The following is a 15,348-nucleotide window of genomic DNA, read 5'->3' on the forward strand; positions in this document are numbered from 1 at the left end:
GGAAATAGACACTGGTAATAGGTTCACATTATTTTGCCAACAAAGGTCCGTCTAGTCAAGGCTACGGTTTTTCCAGTGCTCATGTATGGATGTGAGAGTTGGACCGTGAAGAAAGTTGAGCACCAAAAAATTGATGCTTTTGAACTGTGGTGTTGGAGAAGACTCTTGAGAGTCCCTTGGACTGCAAGGAGATCCAACCAGTCCATCCTCAAGGAGATCAGTCCTGCATGTTCATTGGAAGGACTGATGCTGAAGCTGAAACTCCAATACTTTGGCCACCTCATGCAAAGAGTTGACTCATTGGAAAAGACCCTGATGCTGGGAGGGACTGGGGGCAGGAGGAGAAAGGGACGACAGAGGATGAGATGGCTGGATGGCATCACCGACTCGATGGGCATGAGTTTGAGTAAACTCCGGGAGTTGGTGATGGACAGGGAGGCCAGGCGTGCTGCGATTCATGGGGTCGCAAAGAGTCGGACACGACTGAGCAACTGAACTGAACTGAACTGAATAGGTTCACAACATTGTGAATACAATTAATGCAACTGAATTGCCATTTCAGATGGTTAAAATGGCAAACTCTATGGTGTGTGTGTGTGTGTGTGTGTGTGTGTGTGTATGTACATATATATGTAAAACCACAATTTTAAAAATTAATAGTTGTATATTAAAAACCATGGAATTGTAATATTTTAAGTGGGTGAATTGCATGGTGTAAATTGTGTCTAAATAAAGTGACTTCAAAAAAGAAATGAAGTGAAGGGGACTTGTCCCAGTGGTCACAGTAGATACAGCAATGGTGAAGTGGTGAGTGATCTAGTAGGGTGACATGATATGCAAAGCTGATGGCTGGGAAGCAAGGGGAGGAAAATGATCTGTAGCTTGATTACCTAGAAAACCTACCACACAGAAACCTCTGACCCTAGACCACATCTGAATGACCGAATTACAACTAGAGAGGTTTGGTGGGAACCTCATAAAAGTCTCTTCTCACTTTAACAGTTTCCTCAAGGTTCACTCTAAGTCCAAAGTTCAGATCATCGAATAAGTTACAATTACCCCCTTGCACCTGTCCCACTTCAGGGAAATCCCACTCCCACACATGTCCCTACCGGGAGGCAGAGGACAGGCTGCCCAGATCCCACACCATAGGGTAGGAGAAGGAAAGGCACCCCCTTACCACCACCAGTGGGGTCCCCAGTGTTTCAGATCAGTGAATCTCCCTCAACTCTAAATCCTACTTTGTGGATCTAATTTGTAAGGTCACTCCCAACTCCTAGTGCCACTCCCAACTGTCAGCTTGCATTTCCAGAGGCGGAAGTTGCGTGCTACCACTTTCTTAGCGATGAGAATACTTGAGAAAGGGGTAGCAGGTGGTATGGAAAGAGAGGAAAGGAATGTTGAGGAGAAGCACCAATACAAGGGTGAGTGGCTGGACTGGAAACTTGGCAACAAGCCCAACTGATTGCTCAGACTCTCTTCCTAGAACCATAAGAATTAGTGCTTCAAAGAATAACCTATTTATCTACTAGATTCCATCTCCTACTAGTAAATAGATTTCCTTAAAAGACTTGAAATCTCCTGCACTTCTGCATCGTGCCCTAGATCTCAGCAGCAGCAGTGGAGTCCAGTGGTAGAGGCAAAAGCTGTGTCACGCCGGCATGAAGCAAGGAGTTGTCAGGTGGTGCCTGATATGATACGAGGCCATGCAGAATTGGTCTCCACAGAGTAAGCTGAGAAGAACAAGTGGCCAAGGTTCATGGATTACATGAGGCCAAGGGGATCTGTGATGACACAAGAATTGTCTGATATGGCAATATTTTTGTGATCACTTTCCATATTATTAATATTTAATTTTTGCGCAGAATGGTTGTACAGATTAATTAGAGCCTACATACTCTAATTAAGGCCAACATACTCTAATTAGGGCTGACATAAAATATATGTCAAATAATGCTCCCCACCTACTCAAGGATGCTCACATCCTGATCCCTAGAGCCTGTGAATGTGAGTTTACAAAGCAAAGGGGAATTGAGGTTTTAGATCAGATTAACATTGCTAATCAACTCACCTTAAAATAGGGAAGATTATCTGAGTGGGCCCATGTAATCACGTGTTTGCTGGCTCAGTCGCTAAGTTGTGTCTGATCCTTCGTGACCCCATGGACTGTAGCCCACCAGGCTCCTCTGTCCATGGATTTCCCAGCCAAGAATACTGGAACAGGTTGCCATTTCCTTCTCCAGGGGATCTTCCTTACCCAGGAAATCAAACCCACGTCTCCTGCATTGCAGGCAGATTCTTTATCACTAAGCCACTTGGGAAGCCCAGGGTAATCACAGGGGTCCTTAAAAGCAGAAGCAGAGGTAGAAGAAGACTCGATGTCAGAGTGATGAAACGTGAGAAAGACTCCACCGATTACTCATGGCTTTGAAGCTGGAAGCGGGCCACAAGCCAAGGAATGCAAGCAACCTCTTGAAACTGAAAAGGCAGAGAAATGGATTTTCTTAGAGCATCCAAAAAAGAACACAGCCCTGTTGACACCTTAGCCCAGGGAAAGCCACATCAGACTTATGACCTACAGAACTATAAAATAATAAAAGTCTATTGTTTTAAGTCACTAAGTTTGTGGTAATTTGTTACAGCAACAATGAGAAACTAATACATCACAATTTTTTTTAAGTATGAATCATAAACATGACTTGTTGGGTCAAAGATCATGCAAAATTTAGTAATCCCTTTATATGTATTACATTCCAGGAAGATAGTAGCAGTTTTAAATGCCATCAACAAAGACAATTTCCAAAATCAGAGAGTATTTTTGCTTTTTACTTTTTAATAATTGACAGGCAAAATTTGTACCTAAATATTTTTAAATTGCATTCTTATTATTGATTACTTATGGTATGTGTTTACTGATTCCTCCATAGATTAGGAATATAGCAGCCATTTTTATTTCTTCTTTTGTAAATTACTTGTTCAAATTCTCTGACCATTTTTCTTTCCAGGCCCGCATCTTTTCTTATTGCTTTATAAAAATAGGCATTTATGTCACATAGGTTGAAAATGTTTGTAATTTGGCTTTATGCTTGATGTGTCAAGGTACAGAAGGCTCAACTTTTATATCATAAATTAAGCTTTTATAGTTTCTGCCTTTGATGTCATATCTCAAAGTCTCTTTCTCCTTTCTACATGTACAAATATTCATCTGTATCTTCACTTAGTGCTTTTACAGCTGAACAGTGTGCGTTAAGAATATAACTCAGTTTCTGCTCAGTGATTACCCAGCAATCTCAACAACAAAAGGATCAACTATCTGTCCTTTCCCCACTAGAATAAGTTTAAAGATGCTATTTCAAAACAATTTCTGATATAGACTTGAATTCTCAGCTTTTTAAAATAAACTCATATTTGAGAGTGAAAAAGTTGCCCCAAAATAGCAATTTTCTGTTTAATGTTCTCAATTTATCACAGTCTCATGGCTTCACATTTACCCTTTAAGGTAGGAAAGGTCTAACCCTGAAAGAAATGTGAAACAAGTAAGTAACCACACCATCTCTAAAATAAAGTTATGTTTTCCAGTTATAAAACACCATAGTCTTTAGCCACAAAGCAGAGAAAGAAAAAAAGAAAAAACCCACATCCTTTGTGTTTCATTATATATTATTATCAGTACCTGAAACTAAATAGTCTCCATATGTGAGTAACAGAAGCCATGAATATTCCTTTTCCTTTCTCTTTCCCTCCTGCCATTTGTCTCCTTCTAATTCCTGGAGGTAAGACATATTTTCGTATGCTTTTCAGTTTTGCTTATAAGAAAATGGAATTTTATATTGGTTTAATTTTTGTTCAATTTTGTGTAAAAGGAAAAAAGAAATCATAACTTAATTTCCAATAATATTTCATGTTACTTTTAGTCTTTGCTAATGAAATGGTATATTGCTTTTTAAAATGAAAGTGTAACCTAATGTGTTTACAGCAAAAATATGAAAGCATAACTGTATCTGGAGGTTCTCACAAATTCAGGCCAGATCCACAGAGCAAAACCAGCAAGTGAGAAACCAACAGAGCCATTAAACTTGGGATGGATAGCTTATTTATCAACTGGAAGGCTTAGTTACCCTCTGTCTGGTGGCTCAGACAATAAAGAATCCACCTGCAGTGCAGGAGACTGGGTTCGATCCCTGGGTTGGGAAGATCACCCGGAGAAGGGAATGGCAACCCACTCCAATATTCTTGCCTGGAGAATTCCATGGACAGAGGAACCTGGTGAACTACAATCCATAGAGTTGCAAAGAGTCAGACACAACAGAGCGACTAACACAACTCATTACTCTCAGATGAATCTTAAAATTTTGGTTTTCAGAATGAATTATGTTTATTTCCAGTAGTGGGAATGGTAAAGAAAGCAATAAATCAATGTAAAATATCCAATGAACTATATATATGTGTGTCAACATTTAATAAAACTTAGTTAAGTATATTCTAAGTGTTTGAAATACACTCTTCTACAGTATTATTGTTCAGCCCAATTTACATATGAGAAAACTAAGGCACAAAGAGGTTAAGACAATTTACCAAAGTCATCAGCTAGTAAGTAGTAGGGCTGGGATTTGAACTCAGATTTCATGTTCTTAACTACACATTATGATATCTTATAGCTCAGTGATACCTTCAGAGCTGGGATTCTTAATGTGGGATCCATGAGCTCCTTCAAGGGCATGAATGGGCACTAAGAAGTCTGTGACTCTCCCAAAACTGTATGCAAATATTCACAGGCATATCTGTGTCTGTACTTTATTCAGATTCTCAAATGGCTCTACATTTCAAAAATAACAAAGGTACTTCAGACAAACAGTTCTTCACAATGGATAGAGTGTATTTTTTTTTCATGATGAGGAACTAGATTAGAAGACTGCTTTACTATTTATTAGTTGTGTGAACTCGGGCAAAGTAACTGCTCTGTCTAAACTTCATGCTTCTTATCTCTGCATGGGAATAATAACACCCACCTTGCATTGCAACAAACATCAGAACCAGTGTCTGAAACTTACCAGTGCCTGGTAAATCATAGATGCTTTCACCATTATTGCTACTATAGTTGTTGTTCTTTCTTCAAATTTAATGCAACTTACCAAACCATCATTCCCAACAATAATCTCATCATGGGACACTGAGATTTTTAAGGTCAATAACACAGTGTCCAACCCCAAACTAAGACATTGAAGCCTGTAGTAGGAAGTGAACCGCTGAGGAATGGCAGAAAAAGGAGAATGAGCTTTCTCCCCCATCTGCTCTTACTGTACAATATTGGGTAAGTCTTTAATCTTTTTGCTTTTTGAGCTTTAATAAAAGAGATTCTATTGCCTGAAAGTTTCTGCCTCCCAGGGATAGGAAGGAGATGGATATTAGGTTAAAGGTGATCTGAATTCTTGAAGAGAAGTAGTATTTAAATTCAAGATACTATTATCCGAAGCTATCATGGAAAATTGTAAAAACTCCAAACCACCTGGACCACTTTGATCTTCTCTCCCTGGACACGAAGTGCATGTCTAAGTACTCGTTCTGGATCTGTTCATTATTATCAGAACTTTCTCAGGGGGACACATAACTCGGTAAGACAGGATTTCACTCTGGATCACTCTTACAGTTTTTCCAGTATCCTGTGAGGGAATTATAAGAGGAAATGAAGTGGCCCCTCACACAAGACGCTACATGGCTCTAATCAAAGGGCTGAAACTCTGTGCAGGGGCTTTGATCAAAGAAAACTGGGTGTTGACAGCTGCTCACTGTGACCTGTAAGTAATTTTGAGCTCCTCTCATTCTCAGACAGTTTTAGGGGCTGGGGCGGGGGCAGGGACAGAGGTTGTCAGATGACTCTGAAGCCCAAAACCAAAATTAGGTAGGGATGGAGAAGAAAGTGTGCAAGTACATTCAATGTTATATGCTATTATTATGTTTATCTCTATAAGCAAAGGCCAGATCCTGTAGAATAAAATTGAAGTGTATGACTATTTTCTTATATTATTTTTTCTTTTAACTATAAATAGCAATATTATTAACATTTTGAAAATCAAAATGGTTAAAAACAGCACTCCTAATCTTATCAACTTCACATAATCACTGTTACTATTTTGCTAGATTTTATTTCAGGCTTTTTTCACAAATGTATTTTACATAGTCAAGCAAGTTAAGTGTTCTCTATGATTACAAGTGATTTACTTACTGTGATCTAGTTAGTCTTATCCCATGTTGTTACATATTATATTGAACCATATATCACTGATAATTAATTGTTTGACTTTCCAAAACAGTCATTTCCTATGATCAAACTAATTTTTCCCTAATTGTGATTTGAAAGTCAGAATAATGTTTATCACCTGGATATGCTGCTGTTTTCTTCATCAGTACTTGTTGTTGGTAACTGGAACCTACTATTTCCCTGGTCACTTTAGCATAAATTGCATGAATAAAAGAAAAGACTTAAAAACTAGCCCCCCACAAAGAAGATCCAAGGAGATCTGCACTATATTGTTGTGTCAAATAAGAATTTATCAAGGGAACTTCAGCACAATGTACACTTAAGATCACCACTGGCTTGATTAATAGGCCCACTTAGTGCAAAGTCTGTCCAGCAAATCAAGAAATGCTTGTGCCCACCTCTCCCAGATTAGCTATCATTAGGTTCACAAACTAGACTTGGGGGCTAGCAGTTTATTTCCTTCTGTGTGTGTGCTTAGATTAAGTTTTGTTTTTGCTTTAGTTATTTGTCTGGCTGCATGGCATCTTTGCTGCATCACAGAGTGTCTTTCATTGTGGCATGCGGACTCTCTAGTTGTGGCATATGGGCTCAATAGTTGCAGTGCACAGGCTGAGTTGCTCTGAGGCATGTAGGATCTTAGTTTCCCAACTAGGGATCGAACCTGCGTCTCCTGCACTGCAAGACAGATTCTTAACCACTGGACAACCAGGGAAGTCCCCTAGATTCAGCTTTAAAATTTCACTAGTATGTCAAGATTCATTTCTTCAGTTCTACCTATTCAGTTCTAGGCTCTTTTCCATCTTTGTCATCTTTGAAGACAAGCAAGTTACACTATCTCCCTGAAACACAAAGAAATAAACCCGCCACCCCTGCTCTCCTTCTTTGGTTTAGTCTCTAGTTCTTGGGTTTACTCTCTAGTTCTTGGGTTGAGTTTCTTCCATTAGGTGTTGATTCCACAAATCCAAGGCAGATGCAGAAACTGGAAGCTCTGCTTTCCGCAGCAGCCCACGTGGTCAGCACCCAAGCACACCTCTCTAGGCCTTGCCTACGCAATGCTCCTGCTGTTGCCAAAAGGCCTGGGATTCCCCTCCTGTTGCTTCTTCCCTGAAAAGACCTGAAGTTGAAGCATCTAAGATAACATATGTCATGGGAGTTTTAGGTAAAACACCTAAAGAAAAAAGCCTCATAAATGCCCACTAACTTGCTGTGCTTATTTATATGTAGGAAACCATCTAAAAGAACTGATCAGATTTAATAAATTAAATTCAGACTTAATTTCACCTGTTCTGTCACATAAATTATATTGTCCTTGTTATTTCCAGGAAGGGCAATCCTCAAGTTATTCTTGGGGCCCACTCTACATCCCATAAAGAGAAACTTGACCAAGTATTTTCCATTAAAAAGGCAATTCCCTACCCATGCTTTGATCCACAGACATTTGAAGGGGATCTCCAACTACTTCAGGTAAATATGTTTTTTTTTTTCAATAACTATTTTGAAATTGTGAAATTTTGAAATTTGGTCAGTTTAACCTGAAACCAGTTTTACACACTGGCCTCATAGCCAAGACTGGCTAGTGCCAGGATGTAGGGGTAAGAAGCATAGCGGGGACCCACCATAATCATAAAAATGTTCACCTTCTTGGAAGTAAGTTCAATTTAACAAATATTGACATAAGTCCTAGCGTGGTAAGACCTGTCGATCCAAAGTGATAATGCCACCAGCAACTCAATTACAGTCAAACCAAGTTGCATTTGTTGACTCTTGCTCAGCAAGTGCGACTGTCCACCATTAGGAATCATGGAGTGGCTTTTAAGAGTGTTAGATAGGACTTATCCCAGGATTTGGGATTGTGTCAGATGAGAAGGAGTATTCTAGGAAGTAGGAGTTTGCTCTGAACTGACTATTGTCAGGAAGTGGGGTAATTCTATGATGGAGCATCTCAGTGAATCTTACTTATCTAGAAGGCTAAATCTGTGATTGATAAGAAGCAGCAGCCACTCATTTTAGCTGATAGGGGTGTTTGGTCATTTTCGTGGTGGGCACAAAGAACTTACTTTTGCCTATACTCAAAAGTGAGTGCAGAGTGGCCTGGAGTCTTGCTTATTACTTTAGGCTCACCTTGTCTGATATTAAAAGTGAAAGTGTTAGTTGCCCAGTCATGTCCAATTCTTATGATTCTTGTGATGCATGGAGTATAGCCCACCAGGCTCCTCTGTCCACCTAATTCTCCAGGCCTGGAGATCTTGTGTATCCTTCTCCAGGGTATCTTCCCAACCCAGGGACTGAACCCAGTTCTCTTGTATTGCAGGCAGATTCTTTCCTGTCTGAGCCACCAGTGGAGCCCTATCTGATATTGGTGGTCTATAAGTATTCATGATCAATAGGAAAAGTTGTGGCCCAGCTGTGAGTGCCAGTGAGATATTCTCTCTTCATAAGATAAACAGGTGCTGTTCTCAAAGTGTTCACAGTTTCTAGTGGGAGAGGCAGACAAATACATCAACTGTTCTGATCCGGCCGTTTGTGACTCATCAGTGATGAAATGACTAAGAAGGGGGCTCTGAGGGAACACAGGGTATGTCCAGGTGGTCAGGGAAGATTTCTTAGAGAAGGTACAGGAGTCAGGAGGCAAAAAAGAGGAGAGGGCCTTCCAGGCAGGAAGTGCAAGAGGAGTCTTTAATGGAAAATGCATTTGGAGGAAGAGGGAAGAAAGGGAAGTTATCGTGAGATTTAAGAAAGAGGGAACACAGACATTGTAAACCATGGGAAGAAGTTTGAACTTTATGGGGAAGGAAATGGGAAAGTATTTTAAGCAGGGCAGTGACATGATCAGATTTGTTTTTACGAGGATTATCTGACTGCTATGCAGAAAGTATGATAGAAGAGGCAGAATTGGGCAGAGTGTGAACTGCAGGTTCACACTTGTCTAAAGAGAGTTGATGAGAAATTTCCCCAGCAGGATTTAAGAGGAAGCTCAAGGAATCCACACATTCCCACATCAGGAGTAAAGAGAGGGCCTAGAGCTTTGTAGGCTTCTGGCAAACTCCCCACACTCCCTGCCCCCAGTACTTATCAGTTACCCTCACACTTTCTGCCTTGAGACTCCAGGCCCTGCCTCTCTCTGAGGTCTCCTCTCCGCCGCCATTCTCTAATTCCCTCCCGTCCTGCTTCCGGCAGGGAGCAACGTAACTCCCTTCCCCGCCCGGTAGAGGGCGCTACCTGGCCTACTTCCCTCCTGCCTTTTTCTCCACAGCAGGGCACTTCTGATATATTAAATACTTCAGATTGTTTGTTTCCCTCAGTGCAATGTCAACTTCAAAGAACAAATATTTTTATCTTTTTATTTCTCCCCTATACCAGGGAGTATAGTTCCTAGTACATGGTAGACCTTCCATAAACATTTCCTGAATAATTTTGGATAAGGGATGGAATTAAGCCAGACAGTGGCAAACCCATCAAGGGAAAAGATTCTGAACTCAGTTTTCAAGAAAGTGGTAGCAGTGGTTAAGTCTCCTTTAGGACTTAAATATCTTTAAAAGAGTGTGCGGGGAGTAAGGGGTACGAAGTAGAGTCGGGAAACTCCCTCTCACCTCTGACACTGTGGCCAGAAAGGTGAGGTTGCTGGAGAAATCCTAAAGAGGGTGTCAGGACCTCCCCATGGTTAACCTTCCAGTGTGAAAACGTACTGATGTGCCCATCACTGGTCTGTGTGCCTGACCCCAGGAGTGCTGTCTACAAGTCTGTGCATCCTGACTCCACTTCTGATCCATTCATTCAGACCTGAAGTCCTTTCTGGGGGTTCTACTGCCTCCTTGTCAATCTAGCCAGATAACAAGCATGAGGACTTGAGAGAGTGTGAGCAGGACAGAAGGACAGGTGTTGCACATGGGCGTTTGAGCTCTGTGGAAAGATTTTAAGCTGTGGCCATTTCTTTTTCTAAATTCTAATGGGGTGGGGGGGGGAACATCATCGACTCAGAGGGGGCACTGAGGAAGTGGGGACTGTCTAATGTCAGGAAGTGGGGCCTGAAAGCAATGCAATGATGGGAATGTGGCAGTGGCCTCTGCTGTTGTGCTCCCGTGTTTTTAGAAGGTCTGCAATACCAGGACTCCCTACAGCTTGAGGCAAGAAGAAAAGAACTAGAATTATCTTCCTCTACTCTCTTCTCAACTTTTATCACACTCCCTACTCTCCTGACCTTGAATTTTCAGAAGAAAAAGAGAGAAAGCAAGGTAGTGAGGCAAGAAGAGGGCTTGGCGAATGAAAGAAAAGGGCAAAGTGTGCGTGAGCCCTCGAAGGCAGCGCGAGTGGTTGGTGCTTGCTCAGAAGAGGGGAAGCCACGTTTCCACTGAAATGGAAAATGACACTGACCCCTTTCCCACCCTGCCCCACTGCGCCTGGAGCTCTGGTTTCCTTTCATTGGTCTTAATATCAGTCAGTTCACAAACTTAAGACCACCTGAATAAAATAATGATTGAGCTCTCCAATACAGCTTTTCAGCCACAGAACTGTCAGCCACCACCAATAAAATTTCATCATTGACGGGTCAACTGACTGAAGTTTACTAGACTAGCCTAGCAAAACATGCCTGAAAAGGTATGCTGTGACTTTAAAAAACCAATAACTGATGGTCAATTAGGTTGGAACATGTTTTGATTTATATCCTTCATAAGAACATGCTAAATAAGAAAGTTATCTAAGTCAGAGCTGTTTTCTGGGTTTGGTTACTGTGGTCCTTGCCTTAAACTGTGTCTTCTGTCTCTTTTCTAGCTGGAAGGTAAAGCAACTATGACCAAAGCTGTAGGAATACTTCAGCTACCAAGAACAGGAGACGATGTCAAACCCCACACCAAGTGTCATGTGGCAGGATGGGGAAGCACCAAAAAAGATGCATGTCAAATGTCTAATGCCTTGAGAGAAGCCAACGTTACAGTAATAGATAGGAAAATATGCAATGATGCCCAGCACTATAATTTTAGTCCAGTTATTGATCTTGGTATGATCTGTGCTGGTGGTAGAAAAGGTGAAGATGATTCATGTGAAGTAAGTAAATTAAAATTTTGACCATTTGGGGCAATGGGAAATCAGGTTAAAAAGCATGCCTAAGAACAAGGTACTGTTGTTATTACTTCTTATATCCGAGGCCTGAGAGAATGTCTGCTTGACCTTCCATCCAGGGAAACTCCTCTCATTACCCATGATCAGGATCCCATTTAACCACCACTTATGGTGCTGCAGGCTTCCCTGGGGGCTCAGATGGTAAAGAATCCGCCTGCAATGCAGGAGACCTGGGTTTGATCCCTAGGTTAGGAAGATCCCGTGAGGGAGGGCATGGCAACCCACTCCAGTATTCTTACCTGGAGAATCCCCATGGACAGAGGAGCCTAGCAGGCTACAGTCCATGGGGTTGCAGAGTTAGACACAATTAAGCAACTAAGCCCATAGCACAGGACATGGATTCTGTCCTGCTGATCATGACAGCTGGCATTTATCAGATGCCAAGAACTATACTAAGTTGTATATTCAATGCCAGTTGATCCTCAAATAGCTCCATGGGATAGACACTGTTATTATCAATCCTATTATATAGATGGGGCTTCCCTGGTGGCTCAGTGGTACAGGATCCTCCTGCCTTGGGTCAGGAAGATCCCCTGGAGTAGGGCAAGGCAACTCACTCCAGTATCTTTGCCTGGGAAATCCCATGGACAGAGGAGCCTGGCGGGCTAGTCTATGGGATCGCAAAAGTGTCAGACACGACTTAGAGACTAAACAACAAATTTTATAGATGGGGAAATTAGGACATAGAAAGTTACTTAACTTCCCAAGTTAGATAACAGCAGTCAGTAGGGTGGATCTGGACTTGAACCGAGGCCGTTTGACTCCCAACTCCTGCGTTGTTCTGCCTCTCCACGTACCAAGAACGGGCTTGACCAGGGTTCAGCCTTATTTAGAACTCATGTTCCAGAAGTGGTTTGCAGGGTCAGAGAGAATATGAAATGAGAACTGATGAACCCTGGAAAAGAGCCCTAAAATTTGTTTGAACTCTCACAAGTACTCCTTGGTCTGAGATGGCTTACCCTGTGTCCTTCTTTAAAGCAGGATGTAGTTCAAACCCCATCTCGTGCCTCAGGCAGTCCCAACATCCAGTCTCTTCCCCTAACATCTACTGACCAAGAAAAGGGGATACAGGGCGACTGAAGGAGACAGTTATTTTCACTGTTAAAAGCTTCCTTTGCTATTCTGTCTTTGTTTTACCGATGAAAATAAATTTTGCACATCTCCAGAATTGTCTTTTGCAAAAGGAAAATGATTGGAAAATATTAACAAATCTGTGTAATTGATGCTGAGGGCAGACAATTAATAAAACAGATATAAATTAACCTTTAAGGAAAAAGAGAAGCAACGTGTGAGTGAATGAGTGAATAAATGAATGACTAAAACGGTGATTAAATATCCTTGAAAAGCACTCCTGTCTAAATCATGTAACTTTCTGTTTCAGGGGGATTCTGGAAGTCCTCTGATATGCGATAACGTTTTCAGAGGTGTCACCTCCTTTGGCAAGTGTGGTAACCCCCAGAAGCCTGGCATCTACATCCTCCTTACCAAAAAACACCTCAACTGGATAAAGAAAACCATTGCAGGAGCCATATAACATTTCTACTTCAAAGTAGAAAATCGAAGTAACCAAGTAAAAGGGTTTTAAACTTGACCTATCCAAAGAAGCATCTTGCAACCCTCTGAACTTCATATACAAAATGCCACCTGTCTAAAATAAATTCAGCAATGAAAGAAATTACCTCCTGCTATCACTCTTCCCCGATTAGCAAAGACTGATTCATCACATGTTCTCTATCCATGGTGAGAGATGTCCCTTGAGAAAAAGTTCTCCAATTCCATGACTTTTTGTTTTATTCAGAATTTGGACTGTCACTTTTGTGTTCATTCTTAAAAGGAAGTCAATCTCGAGAAAGTTAGAATATTCTCCTTTCTTCCAAATGAAGCTCCAAAATATTTCTGTTCTTAGAAATTCAGAGCCTGATATTGTATTCAGTGTGAAAGTAAAGACAGAGATAAAGAGGGATTATTCACTTCTTACTATATCCTTCTACATTGCTTAACTTCTTACAAAAATTCTAATTATGAATACAGTGGGAAAGACTCAGTGTGTGTTTTAGATAGTGGGAAAATTTAGAATTTGAGGTTAGAGATAATTGAGGGAAACTGCATCATTTATTAATTACAAGTAGACTAAAGTTACATAGACGAGTAGGCTGCAGTCCACCCAGTACTTTGGTATGTATTTTGCTTTAGCTAGACAATTCATATATGCAAGCACTAAGCTTAGTTCTATGTTATTCTTGATAGACTGTGATATATAATAAATAAAGATGGCTTTTTTATTATCTACCATTTATAATCACATCTTTTTGTTGCACTGTTTCTCCAAAGAGCTAATTTATAAATGCTTATTCTCTAATAATTCTGGCTGACTCATCCAATTTAATTCCTCAAACATTTCCTGAGGGCCCACCATGTGCCAGGCATTCTGTCCAGATTTATAAATATTAAGACGTGACCACTGATTTCAAAATGTTTGAAGTCTGATGGGAAGCAAGAAGAAATCCATAAGTATGAGGACATCTGCTTTGGGTTCTAAAGAACACATAACAGAGTAAGGCTGTCTACTGTGTTGAGAGGTGATGGGGGAAAGATAAATAATATTTCACATTCCCAGAAGCCATCCCAATTATCTCTCAAAGTCTTCCTCCTGAGATCTGCCCTATGTTTAAACAGACCAATAAAAATTTTGGATTCCCGACTAGAATGCCACAGACATCACAACAACCTGGTGGAAAGATCACTGGTCTACAGGTCAGACACCAGCTCCATCACTAGACAGTGTAAGACCTTGAGCAGAGTATTAGTTTGTGCCTCCATTTTCACATCTATAAACTGAAAATCTGTAGAGGGGCTTCACTGGTGGCTCAGTGGCAAAGAATTCAAGTTCCCAGTGCAGGGAGCCCAGGTTTGATACATTGTCAGAGAACTAGATGCCACATGCTGCAACTAAGAGTCAGCATAGCCAAATAAAAAAAGAAACAGACATTTCTGTGTATCCAATGAGAAAATTCCAAATATTGAATGTTTTCTATCTATAAGACACCTGGTCCTAAACAACCTCCCCACCTGTGACACTGAGACAACTTGTACAAAAGTGAACTGTATGGTCCTTAGCAGAAATTCAGCTACAGAAGCAATTGATCTGCAGTGCTGATTGGTGGAGTAAACAGAGCAAGGAACCTGGGCCAGAAGCCCTGACTTGACTCTGCCTCTAACTCGCCGCAGGACTCTGAAGAACTCATTCAAGCTCTCTGGCCCCCGTGTCCTCAATTTGTCATGAGCAGAGTGGCCGACGATCACCCAGATCCAAAAGTATGTAAATAAAATATCCTCTAACGGAGGCCTTTGCACAAACATTAAGAACAATGAACTTACCACAGTGTACAAGGCCCTGCACAAGTGGCGTCTCTGTACTCACTTCACTCCGGCTGTGCCAATATTCTTTCCTCAGTCACACACACACACATACACACACACACACACACACACACACACACCAGGATCTATGCCCTGTGCCCTCACGCACACTCTCTCACATATGTCCCCACCCCCACAGGCACTCACACTCACACCTGCACACACGCCCACTCCCCACTAGGTTTTCTCAGGTTGGCTTTAATGTTGGCTGTTCACCCTCTCAGAGTCAGACCCTCTCTTAGTATTCTCCACTTCAGAACCCAGTTTTGTTTCTTTATGACACAATTTAAAATCATTTCATATGTTTATAAATTTCTTTCTTAGTAGACGCTATGCTCCATAAGGCAAAGATTAAATGTTTATTCACTTTTATGTCTTATCTCCAGCATTTAGCACTGTGTCTGGCACCTCAGAGGTGTTCAATAATTAATATGATTCCAGGCCTTGTCCCCAACAGCTGATTCACTTCTCTATGACCATAGAAAGAGGACAGCAAATTCAAATACAAATGCATATAATAGCATGCATTGCTCTTTTGGAAAATATTAATT

At 41.1% G+C, this 15,348-nt stretch overlaps 1 protein-coding gene across 1 annotated transcript; it reads left to right on the forward strand.

The window, feature by feature from the left end:
* Positions 1 to 3,666: 3,666 nt before the first annotated feature.
* LOC110139363 (granzyme A) lies at positions 3,667 to 13,662 on the forward strand. The gene is made up of 5 exons (XM_020897127.2): positions 3,667 to 3,773; positions 5,648 to 5,795; positions 7,582 to 7,723; positions 11,030 to 11,302; positions 12,759 to 13,662. Exons 1-5 carry the CDS (start codon positions 3,713 to 3,715, stop codon positions 12,909 to 12,911), a joined length of 777 nt encoding a protein of 258 aa, XP_020752786.1. The 5' UTR covers positions 3,667 to 3,712; the 3' UTR covers positions 12,912 to 13,662.
* Positions 13,663 to 15,348: the final 1,686 nt, after the last annotated feature.

Source organism: Odocoileus virginianus, chromosome 14, assembly GCF_023699985.2.
Source record: "Odocoileus virginianus isolate 20LAN1187 ecotype Illinois chromosome 14, Ovbor_1.2, whole genome shotgun sequence".
NCBI lineage: Eukaryota > Metazoa > Chordata > Mammalia > Artiodactyla > Cervidae > Odocoileus > Odocoileus virginianus.

What these genes read in the sequence shown, in the direction of transcription:
- LOC110139363 (XM_020897127.2), top strand. Translation starts at nt 3,713, where the DNA reads ATGAATATTCCTTTTCCTTTCTCTTTCCCTCCTGCCATTTGTCTCCTT. An exon ending in ACAGCTGCTCACTGTGACCT is followed by an intron (nt 5,796 to 7,581) that starts GTAAGTAATTTT and finishes TGTTATTTCCAG; the next exon opens with GAAGGGCAATCCTCAAGTTA. An exon ending in GTGAAGATGATTCATGTGAA is followed by an intron (nt 11,303 to 12,758) that starts GTAAGTAAATTA and finishes TTTCTGTTTCAG; the next exon opens with GGGGATTCTGGAAGTCCTCT.